The sequence below is a fragment of the Indicator indicator genome, chromosome 32 (assembly GCF_027791375.1).
Source record: "Indicator indicator isolate 239-I01 chromosome 32, UM_Iind_1.1, whole genome shotgun sequence".
NCBI classification, from domain to species: domain Eukaryota; kingdom Metazoa; phylum Chordata; class Aves; order Piciformes; family Indicatoridae; genus Indicator; species Indicator indicator.
In genome coordinates this window covers 6,824,365-6,847,443 of record NC_072041.1, presented here as the reverse complement: position 1 = coordinate 6,847,443, position 23,079 = coordinate 6,824,365, and the positions used below count along the sequence as shown (strand labels likewise).

Below are 23,079 nucleotides of genomic sequence, written 5' to 3'. Positions count from 1 at the left end.
TTCCATTCCTTTACTTTTCCCTTGACACGTTGCTAATACACCAGCCAAAAGAATTGGAAGGGCCTGGCTTCTTTCTCAACACAATGGTCATGGTTCAGTAGCTAGAAGCTGTACAGAATTAGCCAGTGACATGGATGGGTGGAAAATAGACTCAAAGAGCTGAAAAACAGCACTCATTTGCAGGCTGGCTCATTAGAAAACCTCCATCAATACAGCATGTTAGTTCTCTTCCTATCATACTACTGAGCTAAAAAAGGATCACAAGGTAGCACACACAATAAAGGTGAGGAAGGTCACAATGGTGCTGACACCTTGTAACAGAAGAATTAGCAAAAGCTCAGATCACTCTTTCCATGCCAAGTGGTTTCCTCCAGAGATTTTGGGGGTAAACTTCTTATTCCCAACAGAATTAGCACCACAAGCTGTGACACATCTCGTGCTGTTTGCCTAAGCTGCACCCCAACCAGCCATACCTGACAACTGCAAGCAGCAGCTCCACGCTCCTGATTATGACATTGCCTCAGCTTTGTGAAACTGGTGTGAAAATCATAATCATTTGGTTGGAAAAGACCTTTAAGATCATCCAGGCCAACCATTCTCCAACTCTAACAAGTCTGAGGCTAAACCACATCTGTGTGGATTTTAAATACCTCCAGGGATGGGAATTCAACCACCTTCCTGGGTGTTCCAGTGTCTGAGAACTCTTTCAGTGAAGAAGTCCAACCTAAACCTCCCCTGGTGAAACTTGAGGATGTTTCCTCTTGTCCTATTACTTCTTACTAGGGAGAAGAGACTGACTCCCATGTGGCTCCAGCCTCCTTTCAGGGAGTTGTAGACACCCAGAAGGTCTCCCCTCAGCCTCATTTTCGCCAGGGTGAACAACCCCAGGTCCCTGTGCTACTCCTCACCAGACCTGTTCTCCAGACCCTCACCAGCTTCACTGCCTTTCTCTGGATTCTCTCCAGCACCTCAAAGTCTAAAATGGACTTGGTTATTAACATGAGCACTGAGACAGGACTGCCTGCACCAGCAGCTCTCCTAATGCAAGCCTCCCTCAGCCTTTAGCCCATTGTTCACCCCACTGTCTCTGCCTGCCTCCCACATCAAATCAATGAGAATAGCCAAGTACACTTAATGGAGTCCCTGGCACTTTTCCCACTTTAGGGCAAAGTCCTGCTCTTGAAGAGGGGATTCTTTTTCCTCAGGCTTTGGACTCCGACTTTTTTGTGTTGTTGCTTGGATAGCAAGAAGGCTTTCAAAGAGAAACATAAGCATCAGTATCTGCTGGTGAATGCAGCTTGTATCTGCAAGGAAAAAAGCTGAAGTTTCCTGCCAAGGTCTGATTCTCTCTGTACCATGAAAGAAACTTTCTGAAGTACAGGCAGCAAAGTGGGGGGCCTATGACCAAAGGCTGCATCAACCATTTCAAGCAGAGAACTCCTACACTCCTGTCTTCCTCTGCAGATCTCTGCTACTCTTGGCAGCACAGAAATAATAGTTGTGTGTGGGGGAGGTGATTGATGCTATTTAAAACTGGGGGAGAACTGACATGGGTATTCTTTGGAAAAGAGGAGATCAGGAGCATGTTAGCATCCAGTGGGCAAGGGACAGGAGAGATGCTGTGGGATTGCTAAAAGGTGATGCCACACTTCCTGGAGAAGATTGAGAGTTGTTTTAAACCAACAACTGTTGAGGTGCAGGTGAACCATCCCCTACTGTGCTGTGTAAAACCAGGGATAGCAGTTAAAAGAAGTTTGTTGAGAATGGGCTTTGAATTCTGGCTAGGGCAGGCCCAGAGAAGCTCCTCACCTCCACGTGCATGTGTGGATGTGCCCTGTGAACAGTTTCTTTCCACTAGACATCAGGGAAATAGCAATTCTGAGGAAGAACAGTGGTACCTATCCCTCTTAGGTTCTCAGTCCTTCCTCTAGCTTGTTTGGTGGCCATCTGTTGAAAAGCAGTTTAAGTGAATGCCCAACTATTAGTTCGTGAGTAGTAATTTAATTACAGAACTGGTTTGGTTGGAAGAGACCTTTAAGATCATCCAGTCCAACCCTTCACCCAGCACTGCCAGGTCACTACTAAACCATGGCCCTCAGCACCACATCTCCACGGCTTTGAAACCCCTCCAGGGATGGGGACTCCACCACTGCCCTGGGCAGCCTGTTCTAGGGCTTGACAACCCTTTGGGGGAAGAAATTGTTCCTCATGTCCAACCTAAACTTCCCTCAGGAGGTTTCTGTACCAACTCAAGTTAGGTATAGAGTTAAGAAAACTGGTGATGCAAGGTCTGATCCTTCTAGATGTTGACTTCTGTCAGGGAAAGGCAGGGATTTTTTTTTTTTTTTGTTAAGCTTTTTAGCTTCACTTCAGCCTCCTCTATTTTTTCATATATTTATTCACTGGAAAAAAGGGAGAAGAGACCATGAGGGGAGAAGAGAGGGAAGGAACCCTGGGACAGCACATGCTGGGCTGTAAAATGTAGAAATAGGTTTTCAAAACCGCATGTTCTAAACATCACCTTGGAGTCATACAATAATAAATACTCAGTATTACATTGAGAGAGTCTAATTGCCAAGTAACTATAGCAATGGAGAGAAAAGGCTGTCTTTGGACACATTCCCTCCCTCCTTAATTCTTCCCTGGGGTGGGGAAGGGGTACCGAGAATGTGCTCTAGATCCTTAGTGGATAACGTTTTCCAGAGCCCCCTCTGATCACTCAGTGCCTCTGGGACTGAAAAACAGCAGCCTGCTTCGAAGCTGAACACTCAAAAAAACAATTACACTGAACTATTCCATCTCTTTAGAAAAGGGTTTCATGCACCAGGTTCCTGAGGCAAGTTTGTCAAAACACATCAAGAGCCATCGCACAGCAACATGACCCTTTATGAAGCACCTTACAGTCCAACTGCTTCCTCCAGCCCCCCCAAAACAGGCTGAACAGCTTGAAAATGAGTAAGTGTGAAGTGAAACTACACACTGGGCTGGTTTTTGCCAAGGAGAAGACCACATTTGTGTGTTGTGTTTAAGCACCAATTTCTGGAATTTAATTTTGAGGGAAAAAAAAAAACAAACAGCCCAAAAAAAAACCCAAACCAACAGAAGCACAAAAGGAAAAACAACTACAGAAGTATCTGGAGGCTTCAAGTATCTTTTTCCCCTCCTGATGTTTTCCAGAGCTGTTTGGAAACAGAAGGGTGGAGCTGGCACACAGGGATGTACCACTAGGTCAGTGGTTTCAGAAAACACTTCTTTATCCAGTCAGGGAAAAAACTGCTTGATCCTGTTGGTATTTTTACAAGTAACTCGATGCATGGTTCTATTTTTGATCCTGACTGTGCAATGCAAACTGATTTGAGCAAATTTTAGGGGGAAGAAGAGAAAAGGAGACTGCCTATGCAGAAGAACAAGAACTGCCTCCTCCAGGGAAACCTCTTGAACCTGCAAGGGTTTAATTTAACTAACTGCCTTCCAAAACACTTTTTAAAAAGCCATCTAGATTTTTTTTTTTTAACTAAGTGAAAATAATCATAGAATTATTGGTTGATTGGGGTTGGAAGGGAACTGAAAGATCCATCCCCCTGCCATGGGAAGGGATGCCTCCTCCTAGAGCAGCTTGCTCAAGGCTCCATCCAGCCTGGCTTGGAACACATCCAGGCTTGGAGCCTTCACAATTTCTCTGGGCAACCTGTTTCAGTGCCTCACCACCCTCATCAGGAAGAATTTCTTCCTCATGTCTCATCTAAATCCAGCTTTTCCCATTTTGAAGCCATCACCTCTCATCCTGACACTCCATGACTTTAGAAGAAGTCCCTCTCCAGCACTCCTATAGCTTCAAATAGTGGAAGGCTGCTAAGAAGCAAATGCAATTGTGATTGCTTAGTGATGCGTGAAGGAGTCAAAACCAAACAAGAAAAAGCTTTCATCACTCTTCTAGATCCAAACCAGCTAAACTTTTAAGGCAAATGAAAGACCACAAACAGTAATAAGCTCAGCCAATTTTTGCCAGCTTCAGAGTTTTGACTTCTCTTTGTTGCTCTAGTCTTTAACTTGTTAAAGAACTTCCAATTTTACAGAGCAGTAGAGCCTCCTCCTCTCCACCCTGATATACAAAACTAGCAGAACTTGAAGGAATCAAAACAAGTCAATGCAGCTAAAATTTGCCTTACCAAGTGTGAACGAGGACATTATTACTTGGAAAACACTGTGGGGTTTTTTTCACAAGGCTTCTAAAGATTGACTTCCAGAAAGCCCACACAACATTTGCAATATAAATTTAATTATAGTAAGGTTGAAACTATTCAGTCACATTCCTGGTTCTGCAATGCTGTAGCACACTTTGGGACATGCTAAGGACCCATAAATCCCCGAGGACTCTTCCCACAACCCCTTATGCTAATATCAGCATCCCATTGTGTAATTTCTAGTATGTGATATTCTTTTCAATAGCATTCAACTCCTTTTCCTAATTAAGCCAGAAGTTGTGGAGCCTAGTTTCCTTTAAATGTGATCCTTGGGACACTGAGAACATTGGCAACAGCTAGGGCTTTTCAGACACCTGCACCTTCATCTGGGGCCCTGAAGAAAAGCTGAGGTCAGCCAGCAAAGATGGGAGGAGCTGTGTGGGATGCAGAACCTCTATGAGGGAAAGCCTACACAGGAATGAGTGCTTGGCGGAATATACCCAACCCTGCAGTAAAAAAAATAGGATCCTTGCAGCAAACTTAGGCTCTTACCAAGGATGAGGTGAGAGCCGTGAGGGGAGCCCATTAAGACAGCAGGCTCAAGATGGGGGCCTGTGAGGCGATGGGCATCCCGCCTTAGGACTACACTATACGAGGACTAACAAGGGCTCAACGGGACCCCTCGGTGAAGAGATGGCGCCGAGGCAGGGCTGGGTCTGTGATGGGCCGAGTTCTACGAGGAAAACCGAGCTTTTTGGCCGGACCCAAGGTCGAGCTCAGCGGCCATGGCATCCTCCCGCCGGTAACCTTGACAACAGCGGCTCTGCCGGGCCAGGCCAGGGAGGAAGTCTCGCGAGATTTGGTTGCCCACCGTCTGCCCGCAGTGAGAACTCTCGCGAGAGTTGTGCTGTGGGAGGAGGCGAGGGCACGGCCTGAGGCGGGGGGTGGCCAAGATGGCGTCGGAGGGAGAGCTGGGCAGGAAGTGGGACCGGTGTCTGGCGGACTCCGCCGTCAAGCTGGGTAAGGGCGGGGAGGGCAGGGCGGAGGAGGAGGACCCGGGGAGGAGCGGGGACGGTCGACCAGATGCTCCGGGGCTGGGAGCGTCGCTGCCTGCCTGGTTTCGCGGCGCGGTTGAGCCCGGTGAGGAAGGGCCCTGTGAGGCCCGGTGTCCCCACGCCTCTCCGGGCCTGGCTGAGGGCGGCGGAGGCCTTGTCGCGCTGTAGGCCCGGGCGGGTGTCTGGTAGCTTTGCCTTCAGCGTCAGACAGTGCTCCCCTCGGAGGTCGGGGACCCACACGGCTTGAGGAAGGAGGGAACAAGCCGGGCGGCCCCGGGCCTGGCAAGGTGACCTTGGCTGCGGACACGGACCCCCGTCTGGCCCGCTTCCACGGCCGTCGTGAGCTCTTCTCCGCGACCCGGCACCGGCTTACCCGCGATCCGGTAGCGGAGAGTCGGGTTTGATCTCTGGTTAGTCCCTCGATTGGAGATGAGAGGTTTCCGTGGGAAATCTCTCTCTACACTGAGCTCCGCGTCCAGCGGGACAGCTCCCGCCTGGAATGAATGGGCCCTGGGCAGGCATTACCGGGTCCTTAAGTGCCACGACCTTGCTCGCTTGGAGTTTCACTATGACGCTGGCTTGGTTTTCGAAATGTGTTTCAGTAGAGCTGCTCCCATCACTCAGGGAACGAGGTGGGCTGTGTTTATTAAAAGCAATGCACAGCCTGACATGCTCATAGCTTTGGCATCTGTTACTTCGTGCAGTGTGTACAGTTTGATATTGAGAAGCTTTCTGACCCGTGTCCCAGCCCTGTGCAGACTGCTGTGCCTTTTCTTCGAGTAGAACAGTTCTTTTGACTTTCTTCCATGCTTATTTTGTCCTTAAAGTTAGGACTGTGCGCATACCTGCAGCGCTCCTTTTCCCTTGGAGCTGTGAGTTTTATGAGTGGTTTTAATTGTGTGTGTCACAGGCTGGTGAATTGAGTAGGCAGAGGTGGTGGCTTTATGGAAGGTGTGTACCAAAGGAAATCTTTAAATGCAAAGTATGGAGCTAGCAAGTGAAGTGTCTGACAGGAAAGATATGTGCTCCACGTTGGTGCAGAAGTCTCTGAGAATCATAAAGACCATCTGAGAAATGTGACTGTTTATTTCTTGTTGCTGTAGTGGCTTTATGCTTGAAAGCTGATGAGGAACTCGGAGGTTTTAGTTGCCTAATACTTTTCCATTAGAAAAGCTGTTTAATAATTTAAAGTAAACTGAAACTTCCATTGTTTATAACAGGCCTCTGTAAAGTGTCAAGTGCTCCAGAGCAATGTTTTGCCTTGTGAAATACTATTCAGGTTTGTCTGACAAACATATCCTGATATGTTTATGTTTCTGTAGCATTGGTTGCTTTATCATAAAATATTAACTATGCCAAATTATAAACAAGAGCTTGTTCCATGCTGCAGCTGTACATGTAAGAATCCTCTATGTGAAAAGCCACTCTAGGAGGCAGAAAGAAATGGCTACAGGATGGATCTCAATGCAGCATGTCTCTTCATGCCTTTCCTTTTAATTTGGTGTTTTCTTCTGTCCTAAAGTGGCAACAGAAGAAATAAAATGTGCTCAGACTGCCTGCGCTGGTGCTCTAGACCAAGGATATTCCTAATGTTAGCTTCATGAGGGCACGCAGTAGAGACCTCAGTAAAATTCATGCTTTTCATTAGACTGCCCCAAAAGGGCACGTGGAGCTCAGCTCTTTGATGATATCCTTAGCATTAAACCCCATGTGATGGCCTCAGACACACGTTTTCCTTCAGATGTGATAGGCTTTTCCTTTTTTGTATGCCTTTATGCCTGCTCCAGTAACTGGAGCATCTGTGCTGGCAGCCTCCGCTGTGGTATGAACTGCAAATGACTCGGTGTGAACTTTGGAAATGGGAACAACCCAGAAGTTGCTTCATCCTCCTGTAGTTTTCATCTGAGGATGATGATGGCCTTTAAATGCCAAGTGAGTCAGTGGCCTGGCTGTGCAAACTGTTACCTGAATGCTGATAACAAACCTCCTCAGAGTAGCTGAGTGGAAATGATTGTTTTCTCTGCAGGGAGTTTAAAACCTCACATGGTTGTGATGATTGTTTTTTTAATATTACTGCAAAGTCTGCTGGAGTTTACAATAAACCACCAAGGGTAGTTGTTATACTGGAGAGAAAGAAAGAAAATAAGTTTTTGTACTTGAGAATTCCCTTGCTTGTTATGTGGAATATAGAAGTTTACCTAATCCTCACTTCTTCGTTGGGCTTTGTCTTCTGGTGGCCATGGTTTCCTTCCCATATGTTATGTTCTTCCTGAATGCTAGAGTGAGAAAGTTTCCTGCCAGTGGCTGGGGAAAACCAAACACTGGGATTATCCCTGTATTTCCTCATTCCAGCCCCTGTAAATAAAAGAGAGCACTGAACTGAAAGCACTGAATTTCTGAAGCTGTGCACATGTGACAGTTTCCAGTCCAAGAACTGGAGAGACAGATAACTGTTGAGGGTTAATTTGAAGGCTGAAGGGACATAGGAAACAAAAAAGAGTGAGAAGGGGAGGTGGCAGCTATCAGGGTGACTTTATTATCAATAATATGTTTTTAAATGGTAGCTGGGGGCTCTGCAGTTTTTCCTGGCTTGTATTGATCTGTCAAGCTGCCCGTAAAGCAGTGTATTTGTAGTTGGCTGTGTTGATTTTAGTTATTCTGTCCTGTTTTAGTTGGAGATCAAACTGCTGGAAGAAACTTGGATCTCCTGCCACTAAAATGTCCAAAATATATATTTATCATGTTACATATTTTGAAATGCTCTATTATATTGTTGACCTTTTGGTCACTGCCTGTGTGCATCTTGTAATTTAGTATTAAGACTCTTTTTCCTGCTAGTTCAAAGCAGACTTGGGTTGTCAGGAGTGGTCAAGGCAGTATTTAATTTCAAAGAGCTCTGTGTGCCTGCACAAAGCATCAACACATTGTTAAGTGGAGTTTTGTGTCCACACCTCCTCCTTATTAGGACTGACATTTGTTTGTTTTGCTGCTGCTGAGGACAGATCTGGGTATTTTTGTTCCCCTTCCCTTTCTAAATCTAGCTGTAACCACAACATTCCGTCGTGGGCTGGGTTATGCTTTCTTGGCTGGCCAGGTGATTTCTCTGCTGGGTGCTGGCTCTGGCTTTGCACCATTCTCAAGACTTTACACCCGTGCTGTTATTTCAATAATTTAACTTTCTGTTCCATCTTCCTGCCTTTTCCTTACCCATCTTACCAACTCTTCCCCAAGTTGCTTGTTTTGTGTCTGAGGAAGGAAAATCAAACTACGATGGCTTTCTCTTTCTTCCCAGTTTCAAAAGCTTTATGAACTCCTGCATCCTCTCCAGCCTTCCTAACCATTTCTTCCTTTCCATCAGCTGAGCTGTGCAGAGAAGGAACAAAGAAGTAAATGGCATTGTGGTGTTCTTCCATCCTGCCACCTTTAAACCCTGTTCAAAGGGTTTGTTTGTTTAACTGCTGGATAGTTTATACCTGTTTATTTGCAAAGACAATTACTCCTGCGGGACTGACAGAGTTGTTTTTTTCTCTGTGAGGCTATAATTTTGGACAAATTATTATTAAATGCTATTTCCAGGGAGCAAGAAGGCAATTAAGAACAAATAAGGGGAGGGAGGTTTGTGTGCCTGGGTGTCTGGATTTGTTCTCAAACTGTTGGAGTTTTAAATGGGTTGAACGCTGTCATTAACCTGATATGGAAAAGTAATGCTAGGAAAGCTGTTTTCTTCTCAATGTGTGTGTTGAGTTGCTGTGCAAGTTAATTTCTTTTGCAGGAGACAAATGTTTTGATGTATGTCTGTGTTTGACCAAAATTCAGCCTGGAAGCGTATAAATAACCCAGTCTAGTGATGTTCATTTTCCTCTAATCCTCTGTTTTGACATCTGAAAAATAAAACACTTTTAATTTCCATTTAATAGGAATATTTTTAAGAGAAAAGGGCACTTTCAATTCTCCAACTGTTACATGATTTCTTCTGGCTTGCATCATCTGGCCTGCTTGAGTAGCTCTTTCTATTAACAGCAAGGGTGAGATTGTGCTGTTTGTGTCACTCCACAGATTGAATGTTTCAGACAGAATCGTTGTATGGATTGCAGTGTCAGGATTTTTAAATAATCCTTCACATGGTTATGAATCGCCTAAAGCCAGCCTGTATAATGATAAAACTTGATTATACTTTCTGAACACTGGATTAGGCTTTCTCTAAATATACAAAAATCCTGAAATTCCTGTTTTGTTGGGGGAGTTTTGTTTTGTTTTGGGTTTTTTTTTTTTTTTTTTGCTTAGCAATTGTAAAGTGGCTTAGCTACTAGATCAAAAGAGATGTGTTCTTCCTTTGGGATTTTGTTTTTTTAATGCTGGAGGACACAAATAATCTGCTAGCACACAACTGTGTTGTTATGTGAGCTTTGTTTGTAACCCCAAGTTCTTTTCCTTTGTCCTACAGAAGAGCCAGTTCTACTTGTTGTAGTTGTTCTACTTGTCTACTTGTTGCAGACCAAGTAGTGTAAATATTAACTGCTGGTGGTTTAGTCTATGCAGGGAGGTGATAGAGCCAATGAAAAAATGTTTTCTTTGGAAGAGGTGGACGAATGCTGTTCTGAGAACAGGCTTGTAGTCAAAAATTTAACAGCAATATTTAGTTATGTTGTTAGCAGAGTTCTGAACACAGTGACAGCCTACAAATAAAGGGGCTGTTCTCTGGGAAGAAAATGATAGGAAAATTTTAGGAATCCAGGTCTCTCTCCTCCTAGCATTGTGGCCTGCTGTTCCTCTTGGCTGGCCACCTGGCTGAGTCAGGAGACTGCCTGCTTAGGTGTGCCTGATCACTCCCTAACCCAAGCCTTGCTCTGCCCTTGTTTCAGCCTGCTCCTGGCAGTACCTCTGGTGTGCAGGAAGATGTGAAAGAGGAGCTGGGACTCCCATCTGATAATGCAGCCGTTTAAAAACCAGGCTGTGTAAGATCTGTGCTGGAAATGAATCCAAAGTGCACCGACTTACTTGTCCCCTGCACTGATAAGCTGCCAGCTGGGCCTTCTTTGGGAGATGGCACATGGTGACACTGTCCAAGAGAAGGGGACTCCAGCCAAGTGATACCCTAAACCACTCCTTTGCTCCTGGAGATGTTACAGCAGTAGGTGGGACCAACTCTTGGTTCTATCAGATAGAGCTCTCTGAGGAAATCCTTCCAGGGCTGCTGGCACATCCCTGATGATAACAAATTAATAGTAAGAGCTTTGAGAAGGATCAAGCTTCTCACTAGCATTTTTGCTAGCGAGATGCCACCATAACACTTCTGGCTCTAAATTGCCTCTATTTCTTAGCTGGGCCAGTAGACATCAGTAGTGGTCAGCCTAGGTGGGATGGGTGAGAAGAAGCACGACTGCTAACCCTCACAGTTAGGCTTGCAAGAGCCCTAAACCTGGAGGGTTTTGCTCCAACAAAACGTTTCTTTGTAGCAATGCTTTGTTCTCATTAGTGGATTATTATGTTGCAGTAAGAGAAGACATTGCTTTCTGTCACAAGTGTGGCTTTCATATTAGGAATAGTTAGTTGATTTCTTATTTGTGTGCTTCTAAAGTGAGGTGCAACCCTGATCTTCTCTAAAAGCTTGATGCAGTAAGAGGAAGGAAAAGTGTGCCCTCTCATCTCACCAGCTCATTCACTTGTGGAAGGGTGAAAAGTTTCTGCTCCACAGAGAGACTCTGGCTGTGTTTACTTGACTACATGAAAGGAGGTTGTAGTCAGGATAGTGTTGGACTCTTCTCCCAGGTACCTAGTGACAGGACAAAAGGAAGTAGCCTCAAGCTGTGCCAGTGGAGGTTTAAGTTGGATATTAGTAACAATTTCCTGCAAGAGTGGTCAGGCATTGGAACAGGCTGCCCAGGGAGGTGGTGGAGTCCCCATGCCTGGAGGTGCTTAAAAAAATGTGTATATGTGGCACTTTGGGACATGTTCTAGTGGTCATGGAGGTATTGGGTAGAAGGTTGGACTTGATCTTAGAGGTCTTTTCCAACCCTAATGATTCTGTGGTTCCATGATGGGTTGGCAGCAATGCTTCCCACTGCTGTGTGTCCATCTGCAGAAGTGCTGATGTTTATCTACTATCAGGCTGCAGGAGTGCTCAAGGGTGAAAGCGGCCCCTGAAAGCCTGTCAGGATTTTTGTATCATAACAGGATTTGGATATTTATATTCTGACATTCCAACTATTCTGTGGTACTACAGTCAAATGCTAGAAGAAAACAAAACACACTTTTTTCCTACTTCTTCCTCGAGTACTCAGTATGTAGTTTCGTGATGTTTTCTTCTAGAGTCCTTGCTCATTTTTCTCTCTGCTATGTAAACAATCCACACAACAGGGGAGATGAGAATGAAAGCTTCAAAGTTGAAGAAAATCTGGTTCCTGCCATGCAAGACCTTGCTAAGAGTCTGCTTAAAATTAATTCTGTCTGTAAATAAGTGATTTCATGGGCTCAGATTTCTAGCCTGTGATAAAGGTCCTGGTACATGAAGAAGGATGTCCCCATTTTTACACAGCTGTTTCTGTATCTTCTCCCAGTGGGATTGGAGTAGGACAGGATGGAACACCCTGCAGTAGGAAGTAGCATATAGTTTGAGAGTTGCTTGAGGTTTTTGTTTGCTTTGAAGATCTTGACTTTTCTTGGGTATGTCCTTTCCTGAAGCCAGTGATTGAGCCGATGCTCTTTTGAAACTTCCAGTGCATCAGGCCCGTGGGTGAGATCTGCTTGTTGGACCTTGAAGCTCTCACTGTCCTCAGAGAGAAGCTAACTGAGCTCGACAGATTTTCTTGATCCTAATGGGAGCTGTCTTTCTAGCTTGGAAGAAATCTCTGTTGGAACAAGTCCTGACCTATTTTGAGAGTCTTGTCTGTACAAATGGCCTGAAATTGTGCCAGGGGAAGTTTAGGTTGGATATTAGGAAAAAATTCTTCACTGAATGAGGGATCAGGCATTGGAACAGGCTGCCTAGGGAGGTGTTGGAGTCACTGTCCCTAGAGGTATTGAAAAAGCATGTGGACATGGCACTTGGGCATGGTTTGATGGCCATGGTGGTCTTAGATTGATGGTTGGACTTGATGATCTTAGAGGACTTTTCCAACCCAAACAATTCAGTGATTTTACAGAGCAGTTGCCATTTTCTTAGAACAAGAAGCCATCTTCCAGGAGCTCAACCTTCATTTTATTTCAATCATTTAATTCTTTTAATCATAAAATAACAGAACCTGAAGAAAAAGAGGCTGAAGCTCTGTAGGTTGTGTTTGTGTGTAAGGAATGGCAGAGTGAAAATTATCTGGTGGCAAGAAGAAAACTGTTAAGTAATGTAAAAACTTCCAGCTGCTATAGTAACAGCAGCACATTTTGCAGATGTCAACAAACATGTTTGGATCTTTCTATTTTCAGTGTCAGGCTATTGAAGAAAACTCTGTCTAGGTGTGACAGCTGCTTCAGTCTGTAGCTACTTGGGTAACCTAGGAGAGAACCGTGTAGTATCGCTGTTGGAGGGCCTGTTGATTGAATTGATAGAAGAAGCCTTTCCCAGATGTTCTTGCTGGGGCAGGAGCCCATCCTGAAGATTTGTGTTTCTCTCCAAGACACTTTTATGATGTCCTGTTGGGCATGCGGCGCGTGCTCTTCTGTGTGTTAGATTGATTTGAGGTGCTGGGACGTTTTTCTTGGGAGGTGAACGAGCCAAAAAGGAAAAAAAAAAAAAAGCAGGAGAATAAAAAAAAAAAAAAAAAAAGGTTTGGAGCTTGGGCTTTCTGCCTAATACCAATTCCGTGTGGCTCTGCCTGGGGAATCAGAAGTAAGATGTCCACAGAGCCATCCTGTGCCCTGTTGACACTGACTGTAAATGAGTTTAAGCTGAAGTGATAGATGTGGGGTAGAAGCGACTGGTTTTCTAGTTAAACATTTTAAACTGTCAAGAGGAGGTGAAAAATGCCTTGAACTCTTTCCTGTGGCCTTTTCCTGCACAGAGTCTGTCATGCAAGAAAAGGAGGGAAAAGTGCCCAGCATGGATCAAGCCCTTAGCTTTTCCTTGTTCCCTTTGTTTTCATTGTAAGAGAAACCTTTCACGTTTTATTGTTACGAAGGTAAAACCTGGCCTAGAGGTGCTGCTCTTTAGTAGGAACAGCTGCAGACCCAGTGTCCCCTGGTCAGGTGGGAGGCTCTTTGAAGCAACGTGTTACCCCTTTAAAAGGAAATTGAGCATGTGAGAACTTAAACCTGTAAAACTCATCAGCAGCCCTGCCATTGTTTATCTCTGGTGTAACTTTATATAGAATTAAAGTGAAACGTGTTACTTGGCTCCCCCAAGACAAGATGATTTCAGCTGCCCCTTGGTCCTGGAGATACAGGAAATGACCACATAACCACAAATACTTTCTAGTGAAATGAAGACGAGTGACAAATTGTCCACAGAAAGAGGTTCTTCATGAGAAGGGCTGAGAAATTAAATGTCTTTCCTAAGCCTGTCATGCTGGGCCACGTCTGCTTAACAGTGGTGCTCAGTATTAATGTGAGGCAAAATTTAGGCTCTGATTTAGACTTAGGCTAAAATTGGCAGAAATAGTAAGTTTTTCACCTTTAAGTGTAGCTTCCCCCTGTGGCCAACAGGAAGCAGCACTGATGGCACCTGAGTGGAGCCCTTACACATGGGGATGGTAATGTGAGAGAGCATCTGAAGGAGGTGAAGAGAGTACAAGAGGAAGCAGATGGAAAGAAAAGGTATTGAGGATAACTGATTTAGTGCAGACCTTTCTGAAAACAAGAGAGGAAACAGTTTCATAGAATCATAGAATGGTTTAGGTTGGAAGGGACCTTAAAGACTATTTAGTTCCAAACCCTCCCATTAGACCAGGCAGCTCAAGGTCTTGAACACTCCCGAGAATGAGGCATCCACAGCTTCTCTGGGCAACCTGTTCCAGTGTCTCACCACCCTCACTGTAAGGAATTTCTTCCTAATACCCAGTCAAAATCTGCCCTCTTCCAGCTTAAAGCCATTTCCACTTGTCTTGTCACTGCAAGCCGTTGTAAAAAGTCCCTCCCTACCATGCTGGTAAGAAGAATGTGGATTTGACTGGAAACGTTGGAAAACACTGTAACATTAGAAACCAACCAGGCTCTGTGTGGAGATGATGCAGGATTTGTCATCCTGTCAATCATTGCACTGTTTGGATTGGCAGAAGGGATCTTTTCTGCCACCAGTATAGCTCAGTGTGTGATTTGCCTTCCGAACTGGAGAGTTCAAACCCATGCCTGGTGCTGTTTGAACAGAAAGAAATTGCCTCCAGAAGGTCCTTTTCAGACCTGCAGCACAACAGCCCCAAAGGAAAAGGTACTGTAACTGTGTGTTGGAGGAAAAGCCTGGCCAAGGGAGTCAGGTCAGAGGGCCAAGCAGTTGTCCTCTGGATGAATTCTAACAGATAGTCATTATCCCTAATAGCATAAACATTCAGAGAGAGCCAACAGCAGCTGTAGCATAGCAAAGGTAGAGCAGGAAGGCTCTGCCCAGGGAGGGGGAATGGAACACTCACACGGCTGAGCTGCTGCTCTCTATAATGCCTGATGTCTCTTCCAGTCCTCCTAGAAGTGCTGGTGGATGACACACTGTGAGTAGTTAGCTGTTTGTAGGAGATGCTCCAAGCAGCATATCTCTTACTGTCTGAAATGCAGCAAAAGCCTCAAGCTCTGAGCAGACATCTGAGGAGCTGTGACTCTCTCTTAGCTGTGCAAATGATTAGAGTGAAAACCTGACCTTCTGTGAAATGCTTTCTAAACTGTCTGGGGGAGTTATGTCAGGACCACTTGGCAGGCTGTCAGAGTTCTTCCCTGCACTGCATGTTTTGTAAGCCTACTCCAACGTTGCAATGACCTGCTAAAGTAGTTATTTACCTCTGTCAGCAGTGAAAAACTGTAGTACAGTGAAAAGAGCAACTCTGATTTCCAGCTTTTGGTAAACAGGTGAAGTCCTAACAGGAGACTCAGCATGAGAGGGTTTGCTTTGATCATGTTTGGTCATTTCTGGTCTGATAGGTTTTAGACTCAATGAAAAATGTGAGGTTCTTAGTTAATTTATTAGCAAGTGCAGCAGGTACTGTTTCAATGCTCTCTGCTTCAGTAGAAGTTACCACTAGTGTGCTTTTAGCAAGGAAAAAGGTTTAAAAAGCAGAAGGAAACTTAAAAAGAAAAAGAAACTTGCTCCTGTACACCAGGAAGGTCCAGGATTCTTTGGTGCTATTCTGGACACAACCCAGTCAGTAACGTGTTCAACAGGAGCTTAACCAAGGAGCAAAGGCTTTAGGAATAGGGGTGGGGTGGGGAGGAAGGTGTTGGAAAGGACCTCTGGAGCTCATCCAGTCCAACCCCCCTGCTAAAGCAGGGCACCTACAGCAGCTTGCCCAGGAGCACAAGGCCCAGGGGGGTTTGGAATGCCTGCAGAAAAGGAGATACCACAACATTTCTGGGCAGCCTGCTCCAGGCCTCCAGCACCCTCACACCAAACAAGTTTCTCCTCCTGTTCAGATGAAACCTTCCTGGGTTCCAGTTTGTTCCTGTTGCCTCGTGTCCTGTTTCTGGGCACCACTGAGAAGAATCTGGCACCAGCATCTTGCCCCCTACCCTTCAGCTCTTGCTGAGCATTGCCCAGATCCCCTCTGGGGCTGCTCCTTTCCAGGCTCAACTGCCCCAAGCTCTCAGCCTTTGCTCCTCACAGAGATGCTCCTTGCCCCTCAGTAGTTCATAGAATAATTGAATCACTTTGATTGGAATAGACCTTTTAAGATCATTGATTCCAACCATTCTCTTGTTCCTTGGGAGAAGAGACCAACTCCCACCTGGCTCCAGCCTCTTTTCAACGAGTGGTAGAGAGCATTGAAGTCTCCCTTCAGGCTCCTTTTCTCCAGGCTAGACAACCCCAGGTCCCTCAGTGCTCCTCAGCAGCCCTGTTCTCCCGACCCTTCCCCAGCTTCCTTGCCCTTCTCTGGACATGCTCCAACCCCTCAATGTCCTTCTTGGAGTGAGGGGCCCAAAACCGAACCCAGGACTCAAGATGTGGCCTCACCCTTGCCCAGTACAGGGGGACCATCACTTCCCTGCTCATGCTGGCCACACTGTTGCTGATCCAAGCCAGGATTCTGGTGGCCTTCTTGGCTACCTGGGCATGAGCTGGCTCATCTTCAGCCACTGTTGACTAGCACCCCCAGGCCTTTCTCTACTGGGCAGCTGACTTGTTGCAAAGAATCCTAAGCACACCTTCCAAGGAAAGTCACAATTATTTTTAAACATGCCAGCTGAGTTTTTTTTTAATGGTGCTGGATAATTATTTTTTTTTTCCAACTGCTGCAGTTATTTCTATATATAGTAGAAGGATGTGAAAAGTCATTTCATTCCTTAATGTGTTTAAATCTGCTCCATAATGAATGTTGTGGATGTGGAAGATAAGCAGCCTGGAGCTTTCTTTTGGAAGGTATAGGGTAACACAGAGCATCAACGTTTTGATGCCCTCAGGACACACATTGAAGCAGTTAAAAGTAGTGAGATAAATGAAGTACAATGAGATATTCATCTGCAAAATGTGAAGCTCAAGGACACAAAAAGTTTTCATTTAAGTGTTTCTCATTTGCTGACAACGAGCCAAATAAATCTTGATTCCACACTGCAGATGGTGACACAAATTCAGTAAACTGCCCTGGAATGAGGGTCTGATTTGTTCCCAAATCAGTCTGATGATGTACTTGTTGGGGTTCTAACCTGAATTAGCTGCTTACTGTTACCTAATGAAACAAGAATTATTTCTTTCCAAATTGCTGTTCAAGAACAGGACCAAGATCTGAAGGGGACCTACAGGAAGGCTGGGGAGGGACTGTTCAGAAGGGCCTGTGCGGATAGGATCAGGGGCAGTGGTTTGGAACTGGAGCAGGGGACATTTAAGTTGGACATGAAGAGGAAGTTCTGCACAATGAGGGTGGTGAGACACTGGAACGTGTGGTTGAAGCCCCATCTCTGGAGATATCCAAGATCAGACTTGATCTGGCCCTGGGCAGTCTGATCTAGTTGGAGGTGTCCTGACTGCAGAGGGGTTGAACAAGATGACCTTTGAGGATCCTTTTCAATCCAGTGCAATCTGTGAAATGGCCTCAAGTTACACCAGGGGAGATTTAGGTTTGGATAGCAGAAGAAACTTCTTGCTTGAAAGGGTTGTCAAAGGCTGCCCAGGGAGGTGGCTGAATCCACATTCCCTAGAGGTGTTTCAAAGCCACAGGGATGTGGTGCTGAGGGGCATGGTTTAGCCCCAGCCTTGGAAGAGTTGGAGATTGGTTGGACTGGATGAGCTTAAAGGTCTTTGCTCTCCAAAACGATGCAGTGATTCTAACATCTTTTTTGATGTGCTGAAATAACATAGTCTGATCTCCCTGAGTTGGAATTTCTGTCAAGAACTAAATGATTCTGCATTGTTTTGGTCCTTACTCACCGTGTTTCTTCTTACAGGTGCTGGGTTTGGATTAGGAATTGTTTTCTCAGTCATCTTCTTCAAAAGTAAGTACTGCAGTGAGCTTGCCTGCCTCGTTTTCTGATGTCTGTTGTAGTTGCAGTTTAAACCCAAGGCATGCAGAACTTAATCAGCATGTCAGACCAATTCCCTCATTATTTACTGGTCACCTCTCTTCAGCTGAAATTGACTTAAACTGTTGTGTAACACACTTGTTACACACAGCATCTCTCAAAGCTCCTGCTGTGCTCAACTCAGATCCTGGAGCTGCAGGAAACCCTGAGCCCAGTGACTGCTCTAGACACCAGTTTATATCAGCCTTGCCAGGCTTTTAAAACTCATCTAAATTAGGTTTTATTTATGCTTTGGTAACACAATAATTTTCCCAATAATAGCTCGAGTTCAGGGAGTGCCCTCCATTAAATCCCAAATCTGATGTCATGCTCACTGCTACTCTTGTTCTGAAATAATCCAATCTGGTTTTTAGCTGCTTTTAAGGCTTGTAGAACTCGAACATGCCCAGTATGCATTTGCCAGTAATTTATTCTCTCTTGGTGCTTATTTAACAATGTGGAACAAGAAGCTCTTCATGACTTCTGACTTCTCCTCTTTGTTTGCTTTCCCCCTCACCCCAGGAAAGACGTGGCCTATTGCTTTTGGGTCAGGGATGGGGTTAGGAATGGCTTATTCCAATTGTCAACATGACTTCCAGTCTCCATATCTTCTCCATGGTAAATTTGTAAAAGTAAGTATCAGTGCTAGTTGCTATTAATGGCTTTATAAGTTAGCATTAAGCAGTACACCTAGACACCATTTAAATGGAAATTCCTCTGCCAGAGCAGTAGGTAAGAAGACATCTGTGTTGCTGAAGCTAAGGTGGTGCCTTTGCTCTGTAGAATACACTGGTTACATATTGCATTGGGTGGGAAGGGACCCTCAAAGGTCATCTTGTCCAACCCTCCTCAGACAACAGGAACATCTCCAACTAGAATTAGGCTGCCCAGGGCCACATCAAACCTGACCTTGAATGTCTCCGTGAATGAGGACTCAACCACATCCCTGGGCAACCTGTTCCAGTATTTCACCACCCTCATTGTGCGGAACTTCTTCCTGATGTCCAACCTAAATCTCCCCTGCTCCAGTTTCAAACCACTGCCCCTGGTCCTATCCCCACAGCCCCTTCTGAACAGTCCCTCCCCAGCCTTCCTGTAGGTCCCCTTAAGATACTGAAATGCAGCTCTAAGGTCTCCTTGGAGCTTTCTCTTCTCCAGGCTGAACAGCCTCAACTCTCTCACCCTATCCCCATGGGAGAGGTGCTCCAGCCCTCTGATCATCTTTATGGCCTGCTCTGGACCCACTCCAACAGGACCCTCTAGTGTTGGGGATCCTGCTGCACACTGGGGTCCTATACCTGGACATAGTTGAATCTGCAAAATCAGTTTAACAGATCATGCAGGGTTTTGTGCAGCCTGAACCCAAGTCTACCAAAAATACGTGTTAGAAAATTCTGTCTTCAGAGTTTGAAAGAGATGAGCTAGGAAGAAACAAAAAGTCATGTCAGTGTGTCAGCTTGATCTGCCTGTGGAAGCAGAGATTTGATCCTCAGTGGATTGGTTTTGTTTTGGTTTTGTTGGGTTGTTTTTTTAACATGGCAACATTCATCACTTTAAGTTTTTGTGGCTTGTTTGGCTGGACAGTAAAGTCATAATTAGTCTGAAGAAATTGTGCACGTCAGTTTTGAGGAGGACAGTTTAAATGAGTTCAGTGTCATCACTGACCATGCTGAAATAAAGTATTTAAAAGCAGATTAATTAGCAGGAGCCATCTGCTCCACAAAAATGTCTCCATTAGGATTTTCTTTATTCACATGTGAAAATTGGGGCTCTTCTGATGGTAATTTAATCATTGTGGCATCTGGCTAAAAAAGGAGTGTGTGTATTTTGGATTCACAAAGCCATACACTGCTAAAAGCATTTCAGTGATGCTGCTGGAGAAGCATCCAGCAGGACATTATTTACAGTGAATTTAGCACTTCAGAAAGCACTGAGAGAAATTATTTTGCCAGGAGCTTTCCGTGGCAAGTACACAGAATGCAGAAATTGCTCCTGCATCACTCGTCTGCTTGATGGAGACTTGGAGGTGTTTTTAGGCTTCCTAGAGCTGTAAGTTGAGTCCATTCCTCCTTAGATTTGCTGGCAGATGCACTTCTGCCAGCCTTCTACAGCCCTACCAGCCATACCTTATAGATTCATAAAATGGTTTGGGCTGGGAGGGACCTTCAAGGTCATCCAGTTCCAACCCCCCTGCCATGGGCAGGGACACCTCCCACCAGCCCAGCTTGCTCAAGGCCTCATCCAGCCTGGCCTTGAACACCTCCAGGGAGAGGACATCCACAACCTTCCTGGGCAACCTGTTCCAGTGTCTCCCCACCCCTCACTCTAAAGAATTTCTTCCTCATCTCCAGTCTCAGTCTCCCCTCCTCCAGCTCAAAGCCATTCCCCCTCATCCTGTCACTCCAAGCCCTTATCAAAAGTCCCTCCCCAGCTCTCCTGGAGCCCCTTCAGGTGTTGTAAAGCTGCTCTAAAGTCTCCTGGAGCCTTCTCTTCTCCAGGCTGAACAGCCCCAACTCTCCCAGCCTGTCTCCATAGGGGAGGTGCTCCAGTGCCTTCTTACAAATGCTACCTTAAGCTGCCTTTTAAGAAAGGGAAACAAGAAGAAGATTCTTGAACAACTTCAGAATTAAATATTTTGGGTACAAGATAGGGAAACTGTGGCTGAGGTGCAGCTGATTACAACACTGCCAGCTACAGCCCAGAATCCAAAATGTGTGTGTGACTCTCCTGGCTGGATTTGTTAACAACAAAACATGTTGGCTTTCCACTCCATCCTGGGGGGATTCCTCCCATTTATGCCCAGAAAGGATCTGGGATGCCACGTGTGTGGTTCCTGTGGATAGCAAAGGCCTCTCTCACATGTTCTTACTAAGGAAGCATTACTCATTCCAGGATGCTTGTTACTAGGGATGGTGAGCAACTGAAAACTGCCTTTCAGGTCAGCCTAGCTAAAGGATTTTGTTTGGATTAAGGACTGATCTGTGCTCTGGAGCCAGGGTGGTCCTCGGAAGCATGAGGTAATCGAAGGGACACTGCAGAAGAAGCGCAGCTGCCTGCATGGCACAAGACTAGACAAATAGTTTCCAGTGCTCTGTCTCCAGGAGCTTGCTCTGGCACAAAGAGGCTGAACATGCTGAGAGGAGGAAGAGGCCCAATGAAGCCATCTGAGGGTTAAGGTCATTAATTCTCTCCAAAATGTCGTGTCATGGGTAATGGCTCCCGGGTTATTACAACAAAATTATTTCATTTCTCCTGGTTGGGAACATGGAAAATATTGTTGCATTATCACTCATCTGGTTTGTTTCCTAGAAAATCCTGGTTTAGCTAAGCTCCAGAGGAGCTCCTTTGCATAAAGGGAGTTCTGGTCAAACACTAGCTTGGCACAATGTGAGGTTCAGCAAGCAACCCAGCTCTGTCAGGAGAGAAAAGTGTAACATGGATTAACTGGAGCAAAATGATTTCTTGTTCTCTGAACCTGTCAAATTCACAGAATCCCAGGATAACTCAAGTGGGAGGTCATCTAGTCTGGCCTCAAACCAGGGTCAGGTCAGACCAGATTACCTGGCCCTTTATCCAGTCTGGAATCTTGATTCTTCAGGATCAAGTTCTTAATTCTGAATCTGGAGTGAGGCAAAGAGAGGACAGAGGACCCTCGTGATCCCAAATAATTAGGAGATGACCAAGTGACTTTGCAGCTTTTCTAGCTGTGACTTGGACCATCACTTGGAGTGATGGTTCATCCTGTGGCTTGGTCATTTGATCATGAAACACTGACACCTCTGCAAGACCCATTCAGCTAGGCCAAAAGACCACTTGAAATGTAGGAAAGTTGTAATTTGTGGTCATAAGATGCTGAGAGCTTTTAAGCTATTTTGATCGAGTGGATTTCACTGTGACTTCAGCTGAATAGAAAATCAACATCTAGCAATTATTTCAATTGCATGGCCTAGGTTTCCTTGCAAAATGGAGAGCATCCTATTTTTCAGGTTATTTAGCACAACCCTGTGCTTTGATTGCAGCCTGGATTATGTTGCTGTGAATACAAGAACTGGAGCCTTTCCTCCTGCCTTTTGCTTTTGGTTTCTGACTTCTCTTCAGCCTTCAGTGAATAGTTCACCAGAAGAATAATGTTTCAGACTTCTCTTCAGTAAATAGTTGACCAGAACAATAACATTGAGGTTTTTTGAAGTCCCCATTTCTTTCAGAATGGAGGGTTCTGTGCATGAAAACGTGGCATGAAATAAGCTGCTTAGCTTCTCCATGCCAAACCTCTCAGTCTGGCAGAGGCTGAAAATGTTAACCTGCCTTCTGGAAACCTTACAGAGCTTAAGTGGCTTTGTTTTACATCGTGCAGCACCTTCCTTGTAAGGAACCCAAATGGCTTTTTAATAATATAAGCCTTCTTGCTTTACAGGAACAGTGACTAATGACTAAGACTATCCCAGTGGGAAGGAAGGAGAAATCAATGATTATTCCTCAGGAATACTGAAGCTGCCCTGGAATAAGCCAACATTCTTCAGTAACGCTCACCAGTAACTCTTTATACTCCAACAAACTGTTTCTGTACATGAAACAAAAGTTCTGTTGCTTGTTTTGTATCATGTCTGGAAAGTGCAAGGAAGAGCTCTTCTGGGAAATAAATAAAAGCAAAATGGCCTTCTCTGGTGTCTTGGCTTTGTATGTGAGTGAGAGGGAGAGAGAGAGAATGGAAGGAGAGGACTCCATTCTGAGTACCTAGCAGCTGTGTCCACCTGGCTAAAGGCACTGGGAGAGCTCTTCAGCAGAGACAGCCGTGGTATGTTCCTCTCCACCCTGGAAAGGCACCCCCCAAGCCAAGGTTCAGTTCAAAGAAGCATTCCCACCTCATAAATCACCCACTGGCCCCCTGCTGCTTGTGCCGCTGTTTGGAGAGGAATATAAATACTCCTGTGTCCTGTTTGTACAGTTGCCCTTTCAAATGGGGAGTTTTGTCCTCTGCAAAGAGGCAGAATCCCAAAGGGCAGACCCTGGCCATGTGACTGATGCAGGGAGCCAGTGCAGCCTCTTGTAGCTTTGAGTCATGGAGTGACCCCAGTGTGGAACTTCCTCGGTGTAGTGGGTGAGTTCAACAGAGCCTCTGGCTCCCAGCTTACCTCTTCTGGGGAGGAGCAGCAAGATTTTCAGTGCCTGGGAATGGGTCACAAAGGTCTTTGTTACTTTGGCAAGTCACTGGGCCAAGT

The 23,079-nt window shown here is 45.3% G+C and overlaps 1 protein-coding gene across 1 annotated transcript; it reads left to right on the top strand.

The window, feature by feature from the left end:
* Window positions 1-5,116: 5,116 nt before the first annotated feature.
* MICOS10 (mitochondrial contact site and cristae organizing system subunit 10) lies at window positions 5,117-22,511 on the top strand. Its single transcript, XM_054395015.1, has 4 exons — window positions 5,117-5,204; window positions 17,747-17,794; window positions 18,383-18,492; window positions 22,275-22,511. Exons 1-4 carry the CDS (start codon window positions 5,138-5,140, stop codon window positions 22,281-22,283), a joined length of 234 nt encoding a protein of 77 aa, XP_054250990.1. The 5' UTR covers window positions 5,117-5,137; the 3' UTR covers window positions 22,284-22,511.
* Window positions 22,512-23,079: the final 568 nt, after the last annotated feature.

Coding starts and splice junctions, on each gene's coding strand:
- MICOS10 (XM_054395015.1), top strand. CDS start 5,138: ATGGCGTCGGAGGGAGAGCTGGGCAGGAAGTGGGACCGGTGTCTGGCG. Junction 5,205..17,746: donor GGACTCCGCCGTCAAGCTGG/GTAAGGGCGGGG, acceptor TTCTTCTTACAG/GTGCTGGGTTTGGATTAGGA. Junction 17,795..18,382: donor CTCAGTCATCTTCTTCAAAA/GTAAGTACTGCA, acceptor CCCTCACCCCAG/GAAAGACGTGGCCTATTGCT.